General features: G+C 42.2%; 1 protein-coding gene across 3 annotated transcripts in view; it reads right to left on the reverse strand.

The window, feature by feature from the left end:
- daam2 (dishevelled associated activator of morphogenesis 2) overlaps positions 1-22,985 on the reverse strand; it is a 97,675-nt gene that overhangs the window by 42,286 nt on the left and 32,404 nt on the right. For all 3 annotated transcript variants that reach the window (XM_069722309.1, XM_069722307.1, XM_069722308.1), the window contains exons 2-3: positions 20,462-20,748; positions 9,329-9,418 (exon numbers count right to left, since the gene is read on the reverse strand). In XM_069722309.1, coding sequence (XP_069578410.1) covers positions 9,329-9,418; positions 20,462-20,629 — 258 coding nt within the window. In that variant the 5' untranslated portion in view covers positions 20,630-20,748. The remainder of the gene's footprint in view (positions 1-9,328; positions 9,419-20,461; positions 20,749-22,985) is intronic.

Raw genomic sequence — 22,985 nt, forward strand, 5'->3', positions numbered from 1 at the left:
AGTGAGTCAAATGCACACGTAATATTGGAATGTCATACAGTGATGACGATTTATGGGCGAGTAATACAGTGGATGTTGATTCACAGTTTGCTTTTCTTTTTCTTTTTCAACTCTTACCACAATCAGAAGTTTGCATCACATCAACTGCGACGAAAACATGAAGCATGTTTATTCTCGTTCCTTCAGTGACTGACGCTTTGGATATCAGCCAGCTGGCCTGACCGTCTAAAGGAGCGACTGGTGAGATCGCAAGAAGCTCAATAGTCAGGGTCTGGAAGTGGATGTAATCAAAGTCAACTGGGATTCATATTCAGTTTACATTATGTTCATGTTAGCCATTTTCTCATTTGCAAAATGGTGTTGTTTTGTTTTGCCGGATCAATATGTACTGAGTTGGCAGCTGACACGTCTGATGTCAACTGCCAATGTAATTCACAGTTGACACCAGCAGTAGAGATTGCAACAAGCCATTAAAGTCTGGCACACTGATCAAAGAAGCGTGATTTAAAAGCTGCCATTTCTTTCAGTGACACTAACACCACTGCATCAGGCTCTTCCGCACTTGTCGCCATTTCTGAATGGAGCTGCGCAGATAACTAGCCATGAAGTAAGATGATGTTCCCATTCTTTAATTCTGCCAACTAAACTCTTAGCTGCTGATTGGTCAATTACTTTTCTAACTGTGGAAAGGATCATCATCAGCGAACACAACGCCAGACCTAATTGGAATTTTTTAACAGAATATATGTGGACGGTGATACAGAGGTCTGAAAGCCCCAGGAGATGATACCTAATGATTATAATGATGCTCTGACCTTTCTTAGCTCATGACAATAATAACAAAAAATAAGGATTAGGGATGTCCATCAAATTTGCTATGAATATTTATGATTTATGAACCCAGACGCCCTTTTCCATGAATGTACCATCACATTAAAACCACTGCACTGGTCTCCAAGTGAACATGCCTTTCTGTTTTGTACCCTGTCTGCCATTAGTGCTGAGCAGGTAGCACATGACTTCTCTTTTTATGCCAAAAACACATGGTTTATTATATTCAACAAGTCTTCCAACAGCTCTCCACAAGAGATGTTTTTATTTTCATGCTTTTTCACTTTCTTCATTTCATCCTTCCACTTTTTTACCTCAGCTCCAAACCTCAACATCCACATGAAGACTAAGTGGATCAGGCAGTCCCAGTCCATAATAATTGGGTCACAACTATTCATTTTGTCTTAGCTTTGAGTACACTGAGAAAGAGAGAGAAGAACTGCCCCAAGGAAGGAAATGTGCTGCACAATAGCTTTCAAATAGCTCTGCCTGAGATCAATTTGTCGTGGCCAATCCGGGGAAGCGTGATGCCACGAGCAAGCGAGGCACGGGGGAATACAGAGACCGTGTTCCTCACTCACATCTGGTCTTGTTTAGCCCAGGCAAAGAGCACTGGTGAAGCGTTATTTTTGTACATGTTGCTGTGCGCACGCCAACGAGAGCTGGGAAGTTACAGCATGCCACCTTAATTCAAATTTGACCTGTTTTGCAAGATACTAGTTGGAGGAATTATTTAGCAATGCTTTTAGGGAGTATTTTAAATCTCTGCATACGTGAAAAACGAAACTTTTAATGCAAAAATGCAGACAAATGTTTTAAATGCGGTGAAAAGGCAGCACAGTGACTGACTCCAGGGTTGCAAAGACTGTTTTCTGTGAAATACCATAATAAAATAATCATTTCAGGGCAGTGTCCCTGTTTAGAATAATAAGCATAAATGAAAGGTTTGCCAATAGATTATTTGTGAGATTGTCCTTCACTGTTCTGTGATAACATAATTTATTTCAAGGGCATTTGTGCCACAGCGAGAACTCATTTAATTCTCTCTGTGTTCCTTCCTGATATGAATCATCTATATTTTATGCCACCAGATCCCTCCATATTTAAAATGCAGCACCCATATTTGCATGGTGTCATGGCACAACTAAAAGCAAATGACTTTTTCTGTTGATTAAACCAGACAAAGTTCATTCTGGGACGAGCCAGAATTGATTGTCCCCAGACATAAAATACTGCTATTATGTACAGTAATAAAATCAACTTCAAAATGTGTAAAAAAAAAAAAAAGAAAAGAAAAGAGCTGCAGGACCAGTAAATCCACTGATTTATGAGTCATATTCACACAAGCAGCTACACTGCAGGTTTTTGTGATTGAGTATAATTTTGGTTAGTGTGGCTTTCGGTCTCCGTAACGACCATTGTTTTCTGACCTCCAGCACTCAGTACCAGCATGGGAGTTCAAGCTAAAGAGCTAAAGTGGAAAAACAACAGCCATAGAACTCACTATACTTCTCACTCTGTTTTTTTGTTTTGTTTTCCACTATACTGCTGAAACGTTCATGACGCGATGCCAGACGGATCCCGATACTGAGATTAACAATATAACTGCCTCTCTCCGACCCTTCAACCGAATTACAGCCGCCGACACGCCCTCAAAAAACATGCTGAGTCCAATGCAACATTTATTTTGGCAGTTTCACGAGCTGCAGTAAAGTACTGTAATTTTCGTTGTGTTTTGGGTCCAGTGAAAAATGACGACGCAGCGAGGTTTGTTTCGGGGGCCCTTGTCACACCAGTCCGTACACTTTCTGAATTTATGCCCTTTTGATGGAATTTTTAAGAGGTGAAGTGATGTTGAGTTTGTTCTTGTGTGCTGCTTGCTTGATCAAGCCATTCTGGGAGTTAATCACAGTTAATGACGGGTATTAAAGTCTTGTGATAAGAAGCCAGACTTCATAGGGAGGTGCTTGCTACAAATGAAAAGTGCTAAAAGCAGGCTCTGGATATGAATGTATCTTTCTTCATGTGTATACATTTGTATGAAAATGCTCATTACATGGCATGTACTTTATATTCGGGATCTTCTGCTCATGGTCCTCTTCTGGGTGAACACATTTCTGTCGCGTGCTCAGCTGCAGCAGTTTAAGGTCAACCCCATCATTCTGCTGCAGCAATTACATACTTACACAACACATTCCTCACGTCTGGTGACATTAAATATGATTTACAATCGAGATTGCAGTAAAGGAGGAAAGGAATCCCCAACAGTGTGTACTGTATATCTGTAAGGTGTTCTTCTTGTTACAACCATCTGTTGAGGAATATATTGCTTCTCTTAAGACCCAAATACCTGACTGAAGCCAACATTCACAAATACTTCCCCGTCTGTTTCACAGGATATTGTGTTTGTGGAGGCACCTGTTCAAAGAGCAGATGAAATTACATATTTCATCTTCCCTGATGTCCTGTAACAAGCCGTCTTAAAAGATTTCAAAGCTCCAAAAAAGGTTTCACTGACAATGACAATTGAGCTCAGATTGCAAGAATCCTATGCACATTTACATTCATCACATTGCATTTTAAGTTAAGGCTTCAGGAACAACATGAGGTAGAATTTAAAATACTGAAGTGGCCACAGTTGAAGTTCCTGTTGTTAGCTTGTCTCTACATAAAACTCAAAAAGGAGAAATAAAACCATTCTACCATTCCAAATCAATGATAACATCAAAATGTGCTTGGAAATGACTTTACTGCGCATATGCAAGACCATAATAGCATGTTTCTGCACAACAGCACATTTTCACATTCACGTTTTCCAACCATTTTATCCAACTTGGCGAAGTCCCTCATTCTAGTGAAGTCCAACTGTTTTTGTCAGACGGGGACAGAATCTATACTTTGTCTCTGAAAGACATGCTAACATGTTTCCACGAGGTCTCCAGTTTCTCTGGCGATTGGGCTCCTTGTTAGGCGCCTCACACTCAGAGAGGCCCGGGGGGGACCCTGGCTGTAATGTGGGGACTCTCCTGAGCCGTCCAAAATCACCAGCAAGCAGCAATATAAAGACCGTTTCATAAACAACAGGAGTGGAATGTGAAAGACTGCATTTAAAAAGAAAAGAGAAATCTGTATATTCTGTATTTTGTTTTTAAAGAGAAAGTCATCAGAAAAAGAGATGAATTTTCAGCAGGCAGTGCTATGCGTAGAGTCGAAACAGTTTATATACAAACCGATCAGGTGATTGCTAAAACAACCAGAAGCTAGTTCAATAATTTATTAATCATTTCAGTTGTTTGTCAAGCAAAAATTTTGAAATAATGCCAAACCATTCTCTGGTTCCAGCTTTTCACATGAGAGAATTATTCTGCTTTCTTTGTCCTACTTTCATGGAAATTAAGTATATTTTGGTTTAGGACCGACAACTGAACAAAGATTAGTGGATAATTAAAATAACTGCACCCTACTTCTGCAAACAACTTAACTAATATAGATATTCTAAGACACATTTTATAAGTAGGATACAACTAAAATGATCTTCTTGACCGTGTCAAATGTTTATCCATCCATGCATTATCTGTACCTGTTCTATCCTGAACAGGCTCACAGGGGACTGACTTTGGACTTTGATCTGACTTTGGGTGAAGGTGAGACACACCCTGGATATGTTGCTGGTCCATCACAGGACCAACACAGAAAGACAAGACAGCATTCACACTCGCATTCATACCTGCGTCCAACTTAGAATCATTAATCAACCTAGTATACGCATGTCTTTGGACTGTGGGAAGAAGCCAGATCACCTGCATAAAACCTGTTTGCTGTGAGGTCACAGTGCTAACCACTGCACCATGTGTCAAATGTTAAATCATCAAAGAAACATATGCCCAGGAACGAAGGTTAAAATGCACTTCAATATGCCAATTGTATGCGTCACATTCTTCACACTGTAACTCCTCTGTAGTACAGTTGAGTGAGTAACACATGGGCTGAGCAACTACAATACCACTGTGTTGCAGCTCGACATTGAGATGCATGGGTCATCATTTAAGTCAATATTTTCTCCATATTCTACGATCCAGCTGTCACCACAATATGTCTGTGGAATGAGGGGGATTGTTCGACATTCCAAAGAGCCAATCTGTCCGTGGGGAATATTTATACATGGAAGCCGGGATATAAGGTCTCACCTCGTGAGGCAGGAAATGGACAGGATATTGAATTCTGGAAGATTATGTAACACTTGCCATCTTTTACAGGTAGCTAACATTAAAAGTGAGTTTTAGCACATAATCAAGCAGAAATCTTTGCCTGGGGTTACATTAAGTGACGGGGATAAAGTGCATATGTGGTGGGTAATTGAAGACATAAGGTGCTGCTTGCTTTAGGGGACGGCACTGTGTGGCTGCACATTGTACCAGCAGCCATCTTGTATTCATCAGCGGTAGTCCTACCGCAGTATCAGAGACGATGATATCGCGTGGATGATCTGGAGCCGTATAGAAAATCTTCTTTTAATGGAAATTTAAGACAGTAGATAATGTGTTTTGACACTGACAAAGGGACGTACTGTGTGATCATGGGCTGAAAACATAGAGCGAGTTTGTGTGTGTGTTTGTGTGTCAGCGCAGCGCAGCTAATGAGAGTCAGGAGACTCTGTTTGGCTCCCGGCACTGAACGATTATCAGGAGCTATTAGATGTTACATCATGTTCTCTACCTGGGGGCTGCTGGACAAAAGTCATGCTTTCAAAAACAAGTACACACACACACACACACACACACACACACACACACACACACACACACACACACACACACACACACACACACACACACACACACACACACACACACACACACACACACACACACACACACACACACACAGGAAAGCAGTAAACCCATACAGACACTTACTCATTCCATCTCTGCTTCACTTGCACTCCACACTAACATCACTCTCAGGCTTACCAAGAGTGACCCCTGCTCTCTCCTCACGCAAAAACACACACAGAAAGATCAGACACCCAACACCTCTGACTGCGTGGCTGAGATCAGAGGTGCAGATACATTTGGGCTTATGTAAAGCTGGTTTTGACAAGATGTTTTAGTTAGACATGGTATATGGACACCATAATTCCCTTACATCACTGCTGACTGGTGTTAGCAAGACATCCCAACAAGATGATAATAATAATAATAATAAAAGTGAAACTGCAACTAAAAAAAATAATAATAATCTGAATTGATGTTCTCAGTATTTAACATCATTGCTTAAGTTTTCTTTTAACCGTATTTTTGTAATAACATGAAATCAAACGATCTATGTAATGTGGAGAAGGTCTTTTGTAAGGATAAATCAATAAAGAGTGCCAAGGTAACTCAGCAGCCAGCAGCTCTATTGGGTTTGTTGGCCTCTTTCAGCTCATTTTGACACAGCAGAAACATTTAATGTGTGGTTCAGTCTCACTGGACAGACTGACACCTTTCAGGGGCCCGAAAAAAACAACTTCACCTGGGGGATAATGTTGCTTTGTGACCGTGAAGTAGTCACTCATTAGCTGAGATGTTAGCCACGTTTAAAAGGATACCAGGTTACATGTTCATCAGATTGTTTTGGAGTTGTTCTCTAATGGATACACAAAATAATTATAGCCTGTATCAAAATGCTGGGGATGCCTTTCATTCAGAACACCATATTAAAACTGGGTGTGGCCTCCAAAAAGAAAGTAGCCATTGGAAGATGGTAAACTATGACCATGAAAGGATGTGCGGGGTCAGCAACAATACTCTGTCTGTGACATGCATGCTTTGATTGGTTGGTATTAAGGGGGCCAAAGTGTGGCAAGAAACTCCACTAATGTTGGTGTTGTTTCATGATAGAAACACCAGCATTCAACAGCAGTGAAAGAAACGGAAAACGCAAACTGTAACTTCTTTTAACGTGGCCTCCGCTGTGCTTATTCGTCAGGTCGTCCTGCAACAACAAGAGAGGCTTTATCCAGTATTAATTTTACACCACTGCGCTAACTATTAATTACATCTTCTATTACATTGCCTCGTGTGATTCATGCTGTTGATGCCACATTGTGAGCCTACCATCTGCAGCCTCAGCAAAAATGGAGATTTATCTGACCAGGCGATGACTTTCCAGTCTTCAACTGTCCAGACTCGTTTTTTTCCCCCCATTCTGATGTTTGGGGTGAACATTACTGAAGCTCCTCGCCTTTATCGTAATGATTTTATGCATCGCACTGCCCCCACATGAATAGACAATTAAATGAATGAGCAGACATACAAGAGATCCTAATAAAGTAATCAGTGAGTGTATCCTTACAGTTAATGAAAAACTATGAACCGTATCTCAAATGTTGATTTGTTAATAAGGGAGTCTGATTAGCCCGAGAAGCCACAAAAAAGTATTTATTTCTTTCATTTAAGAGAAAACTAAACTGTAACTGGTTTTCACCAGACCTGTCCCAAAATGGAACCAGCAGAGGTTAAGTGGTTTGCAGAAAAAAATGTATTGACCAGTTTGTTTTGCAGGTGAACAAAGTTAGTTTGTCCCTTCATGCCCTCAGTGGCTCCCTCCAAGTGTTATCTAACCACAACAACTGGAGCCGTCGCTTGGACGGAGGAAACAAGGGGACCAGTGTTGGTCTCTAACGGGAATGGCTGAGGGAAATTCTGCTGTCCTCTGCTCTCCATTCAAACCGATGTCAAACTGTAATTCTCAGCAACAGAGGGCACCACTGTGTGATGTGCTTATTTGTGCGGGTTATGTCTGAATAACCTGCGAGTGCACATTCACCTTCGAAGATGGTTGTTCATGTTTGTGTGGAGAGTGCATATGAGTGTTTCTTCTTGTGTGCATACACACACGTGCAGGTTATTATCTGATATTGCACCCCGGTTGTCGTCCCCCCCCCCCCATTCGTTCCTCATTACGCCACTTCCATCCATGAATGAGGGGTTTGTTTGGATTTTCCTCCGGCTTTCCGCTGTTCACTGTTACCCCGCTTCTTCTCTCTCGTTTCCTGACCTGGACACATGACTGTTTTTCTTTTTTTCCACCCTTAACTTCACAAAGGAAATGATTTCCGACTGGGGGAGATGGGGGGGGGGGAATGACAAACGCATACATCCTACCTCTGACCCCATCTTTAGGTGCACACTGCAAACCATTTCACTTCCAATATGCCCCGGCTGTTGCCAGAATTTAGTTTCCACTACCTTCTACTACGGTACAGAGAGTCCTCATAAATGTCTGGGGCTGCGTCAGTGAGATATTCAATAACTGATATTGGACTATAACTAAGCTTGCACTTTTTATGTGGGTTCAAATGTGCCAATGCAAATTCTGCCAACAAGTCAATCTTGTTTGATACTATGCAGTGTATTCAAAGGGTTTCACAAACTAGGGTTATTGTAATGTAATAAAAGAAAGATTGTATCTTCCTCTTGTATTATTTTTAACCATATTCCATTTCATTGTAAACTGTTGTGGTCCTCCAGCTTCCATCCTCGCCTTGACATCCCTCTAAACACACCACAATTCCACTGCTCTTCTTTTTCCTAGCAACCTAATACTGGCCAGAATACAAGTACAAACTTTTACACATGCAGGTGCACACACACCAGCATGCACACACACACACACACACACACACACACACACACACACACACACACACACACACACACACACACACACACACACACACACACACACACACACACACACACACACACACACACAGTGGTGTGTGTTTACTTTTTTTTTTAAAAAGGTTGTCAGAGCATATCACATCAGCAAAGCCGAGCCTGCATGCCTTGGAAAGTGGAAGGAGGGGTCTGATCCTCGTCCTGCTTCCTCTGCCAACAAAATAAATCAGCAAAGAGACACAGGGGAGGGTTTATGACTCTTTATTCAATTTGGTATTGAGGGAGAAGAGTGTGTGTGTGTGTGGGGGGGGGGGTAGTTTTCCCTTTTCTCCAGGCACAATGTCATTTCCTAGTGGGTATCTGACCACAAAGTGAGACCAGAGTTGTTTTGGAGAGACACACTGAAGGTTAAGAAGAGAACGAGAGATATTTTGGCGCAGAGAGAGGGGTGAAAGAGAGGGCGAACCAGAATGTTCGTAGTGTTCCCATGGTATGATGACAATTCCTTCGTAGCCTGAGGAAATTGCTTGGTCCGATGTAGGGAGGGAGATCTGGAGACTGAGGGGCTGGGAGAGCATTTTGTTTACAATACTGCGCATACCGCAGCCTGCAGCCTATGGAGCTGGCGTAATATGTGCATATGTTTACGTCAATGGAGAAATGAGAAGCTGGAAAGGGTGCTGACTGTGTGGCTGAGCTGGTTCTTAAAGGGAAGAGGCTGCTTTCAATAACATTCATTGCTGACAATTTCGCTCTAAACTGTGGGTTCAGGCCGCCAGTCAACAGAGGGCCAGCCAGAGATCGGAGCTGATGTACAGCAGAGGCCAACTCACCTTCTTCTTGCTGCAGTAGATCTGCCATTTCTTCTCATCGGGTAGAGCGAACATGGCCTCCCTGTTCTTATCCGTCAGGTCCAGCTCGTCCTGCAACAACAAGGGAGGCTTTATTCAGCATTAATTTTACACAATTGCACTAATTATTCAATTACATTTCCACTGAATCAGATCATATTTCATTACACCATGTCAAGAAAAAATGTGCGGAAAAACAATGATGAAGAAAAACCCATGAAAAGCAAACATAATAGCTAAGCACCATTTTAAGTAATGACTGATGTGCATATAATCACCTCATCCCTCAGGACACAATCCCACATGCCCTGTTGTATTGTTCTCCCTTAACAATACAGAGCAAAACATTTTCGCAGTGTCTGCTGATCACTGGATGAGTTGAGTTTACACAGTGACAATTCACCATCCAACCTACCTACTGTCTGACTGAGAGCTTGTCTCGACTGACAACCGACAAGTGTTTTAATATTCACCCTGCTGCTCCGCTCAATTCTTCAGCTTAGTACTAGGAGCCTCCTCTACCTTTTGAAATGCATATGAGCCCAGGAAATGAGCCTGTGTGCGCCAGGGAGAAAAAGTAAAGTCTTGGAAAAGAAAGATGGATAAATCAGGGTTGAAGGAAGGCACTGAGAGAGGGAAGGAAAGAGAGATGCATTGATAGAAAAAGATGAAGGTGGGTCCCGGAGGGTGTGTGGATCTGAGAATGGAGTAGAATTTTTTTTTTTAAACAGAAGAGAGGATGGGAGGCTATACCTCCAGGGTTTTGTGCTCAAAGCTCAAACTAATCTCATCATAATGGTTTTGCTACCATGACGTCAGCCACAAGTGGCTGGCCTCCCGGGCCCCCCAAAGTGAGGATGGCCACTGGTGACAGAGGTGGGGCCCCTTAAAACTGGCCAGTAGAGTCACAGGGTTTGTTTGCATCCATTCTGCTGGACGGGGTGCGCTGAGGTGGCCCACATTCCAAGTATTTGACACTATGAAGAATGACATCATCTCTCACCCAATCCTTTCAATGGGATAACCAGCAGCAGCATTATTGTGGTTTAGTTGAAAAAAAAAAGGAAAAATCTGAAGAGTGTGAATTTCAAGGGGGCCACAAAAAAGCTTTAGAATCTTTAGTCAAAGCCTCTTTCATCTCAACAGCATGATTTCACTGATTAATTGTGAGTCACACCAAGAGCTGGTAATCGAGGGTCCACATTGCCTCCTACATTCAATGCAATCCGCTGTTATTTCTGGCACTGCAAGATGAGTGTCAAGCAGAGCACTAACTATCATGTGGTGGCTAAACATCTAACCTCTGACTCTTTGTCCTTCAATCTTCAGAGATTTCATTTTCTGGCTTGGACCACAGTTCTCTCTCCACATCCTCGGGCTTAGAAACGAAGGGCGAGAAGCGAGCTCTTTTCTGGCCCGTCGCCTGGTTGCTGGGTCAAAGCCCTGCCGTCCAAAGCTGCTACTCTTTGGAGGAGCTAATACTGGGAGCTGGTCGGGAATCAGTGAGAATAATACCTCTGGATTTGAACCAGATGGGACCTGAGCCCGGCAACTGATTTCTATGCAACTTGTGTTCTCCCAATCTCCTTCCCACTACTCCTCAGACCTCTGAATTTAAGGTCTTATTTGGAGGGGAGTTACACGAGAGCAGTATATACGTCAGCATTAGAACGAGAATTCAGTGTCTTTGGCATGTGCATTCTACGGCTTAGGAGAGCAGGTATGCACCCCAGGATGTGTTTTTAAAGAAGAATGGTTATACAAGTAAGGCTCTTAGGTGTTGGAAAAGGATAATGTAAAAGTTGAGTAAAAGAGCAAGAACAGAAAAACAGCAGAGGAGAAACCGGGCGCATTAAGGGCATGCATTCTTGAGAATTTTAATGTTTCATTTACTTGCTGTCAGGTTCAAGCAGTGCATGTCTGCATTTGAAGCAGAGAAAAGGAAAAACAGAGAGATGAAGTAGAGGATATGGACATCGGGTGGGTGGAGGAAAGTTCATGTCATGCCAGCCAGAGGACTTTTTACTTTCCAGTTATGCAATATCCCACCGTTTTCTTCCACCTCCATCCCCCCCACACCTTCAAAATGGGCTCCAATACCACATCCACATCACATGGCTTCTCATCATGACTGTAGCAACACCCAAAAAACATGCAGCCCCTGGCTCCTTCTTCCAAAACAAAACAAAACCACTTTTCACTTCGCTGTGTAACAACATCTCAATGTGCCCCCATCATTCTTCACCAGCATGCTTCAGTCGGGAATTCACATAAACCAAAGCTAATATTGTTACACCTGCTGCTTGAGAGGGGAAAAATACATACCGAAGGCCTCTGAGGACCTTCTTTCATATTTCATCCAGAACTGCCAATCGAATAATGTTATAAATTTTAAAAAGTGCGTTGCGGTTGTGAGGTCTGACTGTCATGTTCTCTGCAGACTGACTGGCCCGCTCTGCCACTCAATTTCCTGTTTCTAAAGACTGATGGGCTTTTCAAATATGCGAAGATAATACAAAATATATGGTGGAGTGTGAAAGTGTTCAGAGAGCAAATTAAAGCACCTATTTGAAAACATTTCATAAAAGTTTCATCTACAATTACATTTTGTAAGTTTAATTTAAAAGGTACAAAGGTAAAAGGTATAATTTGTAGTCATTTCTTCCATATTCAGTATTCAGGGGAGCAAAATATGCTACTCAGCAAGTTGGGTAAAGTGCCTTCACACATTGAAACGCGTGTTTTTTTCTTCATAAATAAAAAAGGAAAATGAAAATTGTACATAATTGTACAAAATGTAAATAAGTGTATAAAACCACAAATTTCAATTACTTGTTAGATGAGAAAATCTAAAAATCTAGCCTATCTTACTGTCAAGATTCATACACAGGGGTTGATCAAAAAGTTAAGAGACGTGTTCCTGTTGGTGGCAGAGTGAAGCAGAGAGACAAGCATGAGTGTGGGAAGCTAAAACCTTAGTGAAAAGCATTTTATGCTTAGTTGCTTGATCAGCACCTGAGTTACACACGTTTTTCTGTTTTTTTAGTACATGGACATTTACGTTCAGGGGTCAGACTGTCAACATCGAACTGTACTGCGTTCTTCTGCATCTGAGGGAAAAAACATTCACCACAAACGACCTGAACTTCAGCGGGATGGCACTTGGGATCTCCAACACGAGAACGTGCCCACCACCCTGCTCACCAAATTTGGCACCTTGCGACTACTTTCAGTCCGTTTCGTTTGAAACACAGGTGCCGATGTTGATCAAGTGACGTAACTTGGAACACTTACTCAAAAAGGTTATTGCTGCCCTCTGCTTTGTGCACATCACAGTGCTGCGCGCTATTCATGCACAACAAAAACAATCTTGGAACTTTGTGTTGCCCTTGTAAAGCCTACTTTATACTACTCTGCATAGTAGTACTTATCAATTAACTGTAGTTTCCTTACTTACTATTTATTAAGCCACTGCCAGCATTGGAAAAGGTTGCTTTTGAAATGGAATAAGTTACAGATTATTAGTTACTATGTTAAAAATGGTATAAAAGATGCAAATATTTCACTTTATTCATCAGTGTAATGCAACTTACTTTTAATTACTTTTCTAAATGTTTTAAACTGGGAAATGAAGCTGTAAAGTCCTAAAAAGTACATTTAAACCAGGCAATGTAACTCTCAAAAGTAGGACACAACATGTATTACTGTCAAACTTGTATTAACTTGTGGTAACTTTTTAAAGCACACCCACCAAAGCAACTCACATGTATGTGGATCACAAGTAACGGCTGAGGAAAAGGTTCCCATAACCTCAAACCAAGTCCTCATTCAGATCAACTCCATGCTGAGTGATTATAGAACCATCAATAAAGATGACGGCTTAAACGGCTTTTTGAATGACACTTTTTAAATACCTCTTCGTGTTAAGTGATGACATGGCCAACCGCCTTGGCACAGCTATTTAGAGCAATGCACATTGATTTGTTTGGCATATACAAGGTGGTGCAAATTCAGACAAGAGAATTAATCAGAAACAGCGCTGAAACTTCAAGCGCATACTGCCAAATGAGTGGAGCCTGTCTAGACATGGACAGAAAGCATTCCTACATGGTGACAAGATGCAAAGCAATAGAATAAAAGTTATGTTTAATCCAGTTCTGCTAGAACTTTCTTCCAAATTGAAAGATAATTTTTGGCCACCACTGGCACTGGCAAGTGCTTGCTCTTCGGGTAATTGTTGAGTCTCTTTCTATACTACTGTAAGGTCTTGACCGCACCATGTAAGGTGCCTTCAGATGGCATACAGTTGCTAGAGATCATATTAAATCTTCATATTTTGTATACTTAATTGCATTATGAATTTAAATTCACACAGTCCCCTGCAAAATCAGGAGAAACTGCCGAACCATCTCAGCAGCACGCGGCAGCGAGCTTGGACTTTGCCACAATGCTGAAAAGATTCTGGGAGCACAAGGAAAAAGGATTTTCTGTTTTGAAGTAAAAGAAAAATGGAACAATTTGGACAAATCATAACGCGCTATGTCTGACAAGGCACTGCTCATCGTCTGGCTGATACCATCCCTACAGTAAAACATGGTGATGGTAGGTATCGTGCTTTTCGGGTGCTTTTCAGCAGTAGGGATGGGGACTTGTCAGAAGCGAAGGGAAAATAAATGCAGCCATGGATATAGAAGTCTTGAAAACCTGCTCCAGAGTGCAGCCATCCAAAACTGGAGCAATGGATAATTCGCATGACTGTAAACCAAAGTATACAGCCAATAGGTTGCTGAAGGACAAGTCTCTGACTCTGTTTGAGTGACCCAGCCAGAAAGGCCAGATTTCAACCCCACAAAACATCTGTGGTAAGACCTGAGGATGGCCTTTCACAGACGCTTCCGACCCAATCTTCCAAAGCTTGACAGCATCCGGAAGAATGGGATGGAATGTTCAAATTCAGGTAAGCAGAGTCAGTAGAGACGTTCCGAGAAGACTTTATGCCGTAATGACTGCCAAAGAGGCTTCTAAATAAAAGATTTCAGTATTACATTTTCAATACACTGATTTTAAATGTGCAAAAATGCCAAACAGACAAAAGGAAGCATTTTGTCTCATTCTAGAAAGAAAAGTAAAGAAGCATGTTTGACAATATGCTAAACTAACCCTTTAAACAACAACAATTTAGAGCAGGTATGATGTGCAGATATAATTTTGAAGGTAAAGTAAGCCTATAACGAACTAATTCAGGATTTACCGTAGAACTGCCAGGGATCACTGTGATGACCGTATATTAAAACATTTGCCACCAACCGTGGCTTATACGGGTACATAAATAAATGTGTATGACATATCAGGAGTCAGATGATCCAACGTGTCTGTGGGAGCCTTTCAATATTTATCTACACTATATGGAAAGAGTAAAAAGGAAGACAGAAGGACAAGTTGCAATGAAACATAGAAGTGAAATCAAAAGCGGTGTGGGAAAGCTTAAAAATCCTACTGCTGTTTCGATTACACATCCATTCGAGGAAATGACTGGTTAAGTGCAGAAAGAACAGACAGAAAGAAAGCACACGGGTGGATGTAGAGGGTAGGGAGAGGCAAAAAAGTGTGAGGCAGGTTGGAAGCCCGGCAAACTCAACGAAATGGGAGGGAAACGAAATATACAGAAAGAATGAGGGTTCAGGAAGTGAGTATGTGAGAGTTACTGACATAGAAGTGCAAGTGGGTGGGTCTCTGTGACAACTGATTGAAAATGTGCGAGGTTCCACCTAAATGGGAAATGTTGGGTCCAAAAATGACATCCTCTTCCAAGCATGTGTGTCTATGAAGTGGCATTTCCAGAGTGGGTATGGATGTCTTTACCTCATGTGAAGTCTTACACTACTGGCTGAGAGGGTCACACACACACACACACACACACACACACACACACACACACACACACACACACACACACACACACACACACACACACACACACACACACACACACACACACACACACACACACACACAGTGTATGTATATCCTGCAGCAGACTGTAGGCGAGACAGGAAGGGAGAGGAAAGACAGGCAAGATGGCAGGAAGTCATATGAGGCCTCGAGGGAACCCACAGGAAGCTGTAGCTGCCATTATTGACCCAAACAAGATACAGTGAGTCTGCTTGCCTCTTACACTCGACCCAGCCGCGCAATTACCCCTATAGTTTTTTTTGAGCGAGGCAAAGATCGACTGTGAGTCATTTACCACAACCAAGAAAAGTTCATTGATCAAGTCTTAGTCTGGTGGTCTTTGCAAACCATCACATCCCTCTCACACATTGGGCTTTCTCCACTTAGCAGCATTCAGATGAGCCATAGTATCTTCTCTTCTGAACAAGGCTCGGCCACTTCTATGACAATGCTGGCTCAGGGCATCGAGCACTGGGACTTACAAGAGAGGTAGGACAAAAGCGTTAGAAATGTAGAGGTAGTTTCACAAACAAATGCAAGGGGAGGTGGGAAGGAAAGAGAAAAGGAAAGAGGGTGCATCTGAGGGCGTAAACTGGGAAGGAAGCTCACTCCCAATGGCCAGGAGGGAGGAGGACATTTCCATTCCCTCTCGTTATGCAACGCATTTTTGATTCGTGTCCGGCCTCGAAAGTCACACTGGAGGGAACATTAGTCAAGGATTTATGTTATAAAGAGTCCAGTTTTCCTGGAAAAAAACAAGTTGAGGTTTCAAATCCGAACAGCTAATTTTACCATCACTGCTCGGAGAACAAAATTTATGTGCTACTAAATGCAGTGAGTCATGTGGAGTGGACACTATTAATGGTTGCTGTGCCTAGATGCAGTGACTGACACTGGACAGCTGGACCACGGCCCAGAGTGGTTGGATTAAAACTGTCCCAAATTACGAGATAGAGAAAGAGGGAACGAGGCTCCCACACAGTGAAAGACACAAACAAAGCACAGAAAAAGAGGGCAGAGAGAACACACACACTAATCTCATGTCTGCTGGTACCGTTTTTGCCAGATGTTGGCCTGACTCACTTATATCAATTTGGCTGATATGCACTACATTATATTGTCTCTCATTTTAGCTCACAATAACTCACTGAAGATTGGTAAAAGACAGGTTATCCTTTTTTTTTTTTTTTTTTTTTTATGATTTGAGATACAGTGAGCCATGTCAGTTAAGGATATTTGCAATCTGTATACAAACAGAATAATAACATACAGACTTGGCAGCTATCTTTCTTCACAACTCAAATCTAGATTTCAGTCTACAGGGGTTCAGTGGCACTGAGCAGGTGAGTTTGGGCCCTTGTAAATGTGTCAACACATTGTGACCACATGTCAACCTTTCCACAGTAAACGTTCATTGTTGTCAGATGAAACTCGTAAATGCCAGTCTGGTTGTCCCCAAACAACCTCACACTTGGGTTCTCTTTGTAAAAACAAAAGTTTAATTTTGGTTTAGTGACCTGCCACCAATGAGAAATGTATGCAAATAACCAAAGTGAATGAGGAGAAGCAATTTTTTTCATTTACCAAATCATGAGAGCAATTTCCCATTGGATGATGAAATGTTATTAGCAGGGAATTGCTCTTATAAACAAAAATAAAGCTGTCAATCTTCTTGGTGGACTGCCAAATTTCACACATGGACTATATATATGTATCAACTATGCGTGCAAGCCTTGTGGAAAGAATCTGTTTAAAATGCACCCAGATCCAAAAAACTGAAGACAGACAGCTGCAATTGTGGAGTTTAAGTGATGTGATCCATTAGCCCCTCTGATGTGGTCTTTACTCATTTTGTCTAAATCAGTGGCGATTGCTTCCAGGTTCATTTGCACGGGTTTGTTGAGTTTGTTATCAAGAACAGGAGGCTTTCATATGGGTTTATGACAGACCTTGGAAACAGATTTCTTCTTCTGACTTTCTCCAGGATGAGTTGTTGTGCTTTTGGCAGATGAGAGTTCATTGTTTACACAAGGGAACCAAGAATGGATCCCACACATGCTTATTCTGTAATATTGTTTTTGTGAGCTACAGACTGGGGGCAATATCTCATCTCTGTTTTGTTACATTGCCGATTCCATGCACCTGCAGTTTCCGTAACACAACAGGGAAGCTTGCACAGGTTTCTTATAGGTTGTTGACAGCAGGAGTGGAAATTGTGATTTTGGGATCCTTAATTCAAAGTTATGCCTTATGATGGTGACAATTGCCAAAATACTGTACATGTGATGAGAGGTACATAGTTTATTACCTTAGTCACAGTCTGTTTTTTTCAATTCCACCTCTTATTTCACAAGAGCACAGGGGATGAACATATTATATGTATTCCATTTTATATTCCATGCAACAGCAATGGCTGTTTTAGCTCTTGATTTGTCTGGCTGACAATTTTTCATACACTTATGAGACGAGTCAGCTGAAGTTTTTTCTTCCACCAACAGTCCAAACGAGTGTGCACTGTGTAGTCTCTAGACACAGTGGAAGACCCCATTGTGGATGTGAGGACACATGGTGGTGGTTTATTCCTCCGTTTGGCCCAGATCCGTCGCTCCCACTCCAGAGTCTCCATTGAGTCTCATTCTCCTCCTCAGGAAAGGCTTTCATAACAATAATCCCTGTGTCCCGTTGCCACAGAAACACATTATGTTATGTTATTCTCAATTTTTTTCTTTATTTCCTTCCCTGTGGCACAGCCCCTCACCTCCCTACATCAGCTCTCTGCTTAGATTACAAGCAGTGTGTCCAAACTGAGTGACTTTAAGAGATCTGGTTTTACAGTTTTTTGGTCAAATAGAAGTCAGCATGTTGGCTGCGGAATCAGCAGTAAAAACAGATGTGGGGGACCCATGGCTCAGCTCTTTGGCCATTATTAGGTAGAATCAGTTTGTGAATTGGTCATCCAATCAAAGCAGACATGAATCAAACTGGCACAGATTGGGTGATCATCTAGCCGGGACATGACTTTTTCCTTTTTAACTTTCCAGAAAGAGATTTTAACCTTCAAGTTTTTCATTTATTGCTGGAATTCAGCAGTAAAGATGAACCACAGTCCAACACAGACTTGAACCCAAAGACAAAACATGAATGACACCATCAAATGGAGCTATATAACAGTTATATTAAGAATAATCTACTGACAACATGTGGACGGGCCACAATCCAATGAGAAATTCCAAAGACATCTTTGTGTTGTGGGTTGAAATGCTGCAGGTTTTGAAATCAGCGACGAATCATTTTGCCCTGCTTCTTCTTCAGCTCACACATCTGTGTCGGTTTCATCTTGAGCTCGGATATTTACCCCAAAATAAGCTGTGGGTCATTCAGTCCTCTCAACCATGAGGACTGCTATGATTTGGCTAAGCGCTACCATATGACATGCGTGTTTTTATTTTATACAAGCACCACGGGTTGTCTGATTGTTTAAAAAATGAATAAATAAATGTCCCTAATGCCCAAACTTGATTTATATAAAAAGAAAATGCAGGCGTCAAGTGTCTTAAACAGCGACCTGTTGATCCTTCAGTACTTAGCTTTACTTATTATGCAGCTGTGAGGGCACTAGGTCATCCCACTGTATGGATACTGATTGAGGCAATTAATATCTTGATTGCTGCAATTCTAACTTTTAATTTTCTTCAATCAAGCCAATACATAAGCTGCAGCTACTACGGTTTTAGCTTGTGCATTACCAATCATTATAAAGGAGCTTCAACAGCAAATTTAGGGTCAAATATGGCCATCTGGAAACAAGAGGGAAGAATTACTATTGGGAAAACATCTGCCTTGATAACAGTGATTAATTTCCTATCATAAATGGAATTTCACTTAATCTCCTGAATAGAATTTAAGAGTGGAGTGATATATCCTGCAGCCAGTGGAGTGCATTCCCTGGGACTCAACTGTGCCAGAAGCAGTTCTGTATCCACGCAGCTCAACACAGGGCTGAGAGAGACACAGAGAGAGGCAGGAAATCAGAGGCTAAGGGAGAATGACAGAGAGGCTGAGACTGAGACAGACAGCGCCGAAACCGAGCAGGAGACAAGAACTGAGCAAACAAAGACAGAGAAACACCGAGGCCCTGTTCTTCGAACAAAGCCGGGACCGGTTTGCATCGCAGCTGAAACCCGCAGCAGACTTCTTCCTTCTGACAGCTGTGCTCTGATCCCTCTCCACACTACGGGCACATGTCAGCACGTCTATCCGAGTCTGGCGCTGGTACAGACCGACAACGTCTGCCAACAAGTGTGATGTACAGGATGGGGACTGGAAGGCGCGGGTGGGCTACATGTATTGGAAAGGATGAGCTTCTGGATTTGTGGATTGGGGGAGGGGTGGGGTGGGGGGGTGGGGGTTGGCGGTGGGGTTTAGGACATGGCCTCACCCAAACATCAAGCCGCCCTACACTAGACCCGACCCTTCCAATTCCTGTCTCTAATTCTGTTTGTTCGGGATAATGAGAAACATGCAAGGGAAAAGAATCGTCCTGCTCAGCATTAAGAAAAAGAGATTAATCCAGGATTTAGAAGTGTTTCTCTGAGCCAAATTCATACATTTTACTTGTGTTTTTACTCTAATGAGCTGTATTTCTGTATGGTGGCCAATTCTGAAAATTGGTCATTACTGTGGCACCCAAAACAGCATGAAATTGCTCGTTGAATAGGCTCATTAAACTCTCAGTGGATGGTTAAGCCGAGATATGCATATTATTAAACTACTTTTTTCTATACGTGTTCAACGTCCTGAAACTAAGTGTTCCAATCTTAGAAAAATCATTATGGTGCAAATTTTTCCAGTAAACTGTCAAAATAGTAACATTGCAACTGCTAACTAGCAATTATCTCATTAGATCGTGGGGCACATACAATAAAACTGATGCATAATGTCCCATGTGAAACCACCTCCTTTTTATTGCAGCACCATTCCGCAAAACAAAATACCTGATCGGTCATTTAGTGGGACCGTGCTCCCCTGCCGAGAGAGTGGCACTAGTGCTTATTCCAAATAATAAATAAAACATAAATATGAGACACTGCATTTGCTTAAGAGGAAGATATAATGAAACTCGCTTACTAAATCATGCATTAAGATTTCTCTAACTTCACTCACCACCAGTTCGGAGAAACGTGCATGCAGCTCCTCGGCGGGCGGCATGGGGGCGCTGAACTCCAGCAGCTGCAGCGGCACGCTGTCCTTCAGGTTGATCTCCGGGGGTTCGCTGCTGCCAAAGCAGCACAGGAACCCCAGGCCTGGCCGCGTCCTCTTCCTGGGCGGCATGATGGCCGTGGTGACGGAGGTGGCAGTGGTGGCGCTGGACCAGGAAGATAGAGGAAGGGGCCAAGGGGCAGGGAAGGGGAGTGGAGAGGTGGACGAGGCTGCTATCTAGGGGGCATGATCTGAAAAAGAAAGAGAGGAACGAGGGAAAAGGTTACACGGAGACACTGACGGTCCCAGATGTTACATTAAATGCATATGAGAAAAGCATTATCGATGCCATAATGCATGAAATTTCTGTGTTGGATAAATAATTTACTTTGTTCTCAATAAAATACACGGCAACATTCAGTCAATACTCAAATCATAAAGGCCTTATGCTGTTTTCTTGGAAATACATTATTTTTAGTGCACAGGAAGAGAAGCAATTTCTGTTTCCAGCAGCCTCTGTTTGTTTGGGATAAATAAAGGATGCTATATGAGCAGCAACAGGCACACACACAGGCAAACAAACGATACAATGAGATCCGAACCAGAAGACCTTACAGCACCAGAAATACATACTGATTTAAAATCCATCCAACTCCAGTCTCTTACCAGATTTCTTATTGCCTTTGCTACAGTATGTCTATAAAAGCATATACCAGGGTGGAGGTATTCTTCCCGTGCGACAAAAGGGCCCATCGGCAGCATGGCACGCCATCATATCCTCATCTTGACAGTGGTTGCTCTTATGCGTGACAAAGAAACCTCTTGTCCGTGAGGTACAATAGTGAATGTGTAGTGTGTGTTTGTGCATGCTGTTTGTGCAGACTTGCACTGAGAGCTGCCCCAGCAGTGCCATCTCTCCTTCAATGGAGCAGACGCAATGTATGTATGTATGTGTGTGTGTGTGTGTGTGTGTGTGTGTGTGTGTGTGTGTGTGTGTGTGTGTGTGTGTGTGTGTGTGTGTGTGTGTGTGTGTGTGTGTGTGTGTGTGTGTGTGTGTACGGACAGGAGCGAAGGACACCCACTACACCATCAGCAGAGGACTGAATGGGGCAAGACACCCTGGAGGATTTCCTCAATGCTACAAAAAGGATATGGGTGGTCTTTACTGTTGGAATAATACACTCTTTACACTATATTATGTTCTAACACACACACACACACACACACACACACACACACACACACACACACACACACACACACACACACACACACACACACACACACACACACACACACACACACAATGTGAGCATACACCCACAACAGCTCACACAGTTGCCAAAACTCTTCTTTATGCAACATTTTTACTGCATTTGTGAATGAATGGACTTCAGGCCTGTTATGCAAATACCTTGCACATGCAAATCCAGCAGAAATATACAACCAAGAAATCAATTCTGAAGCCATTTATGGGAAATACAATAAAAGTGTCCATGGAGTTTCTATGAAGAACACAGAGCCAATACCACATTTTCAAAAATCCAACACTCCCAAATGTTATTCCTTCATTGATATTTGTACATAACCTCACAAACATTAAGGAACAGCTGAAGCTTTGCACCAATCTGTTTGATATGGCAGTGAAATTTTAAGACTTTAGTTTCCACGAGAAGCCATAATCTACAACATCTTAACCGGGCATGACTCTGCCATCACTCTCTCACACATTCGCACAGTGTAGGAGTTATCGTGTGCCGTCTAAAATTAGCTGGATGGTAAATTCTTTATGAATGCGCTGGGCCCTCGACAGAAGCTTGAAGAGGAAAAAAATGAAAAGAGAAAAACACCACATTTCCATTTTGCCCTTTCGTCTTTTGCTCATTTGCTTTTTCTGCCTTGCTTGGATCTGCCATCCCCCAGGGCAGAAGGAGCAGAGCTGTGCACAGCAACAAATGAACTGGAGGCTATTTTCAATGAAAAGCAACCAAAGTTCTCTTTGGTTTGTTGAACACGGAAATGCTTGTGCAACCATCAGAAGGATGACTTTTCTGAAAAGTGTTGTATCTTAAATCATTTTGTGTAATCACTGTCGAGTATGGAGAGTATTTCACGGTGATTGCATCAGTGTGCCGAATGTCAATTACCTCATGTGTGGCATCTTGTTTATGTGAGCCTGTGTGTGAGGTACATTTGATACTACATCCGTATGTGTGTTATGATAGCTGAGGTGACAATCTCTAAATTCTCCCCCACCCTCCTGCCTCTATCAGGGCTGGATTGACCTACAACGAGGCTCCAAGGCAGAAATAAGCTGTTTGCCCCTTACTCCCTGAGCGCAGAGTATTCACCCTGGTGTCTTTACAGTGAGAATCCTTAAGGTAATATGGACACTTTAGATTACAAATGGCATCCTTATAAAAAATATCTTTTTCGGGAAGATTTTGCAATTGATTAGGTTGACTAAGCCTGCAGAAAATACTCATTT

This window comes from Brachyistius frenatus, unplaced genomic scaffold (genome assembly GCF_029030835.1).
Source record: "Brachyistius frenatus isolate BFR_SWC_R1_liver_20210118 unplaced genomic scaffold, ASM2903083v1 Contig_285, whole genome shotgun sequence".
NCBI lineage: Eukaryota > Metazoa > Chordata > Actinopteri > Embiotocidae > Brachyistius > Brachyistius frenatus.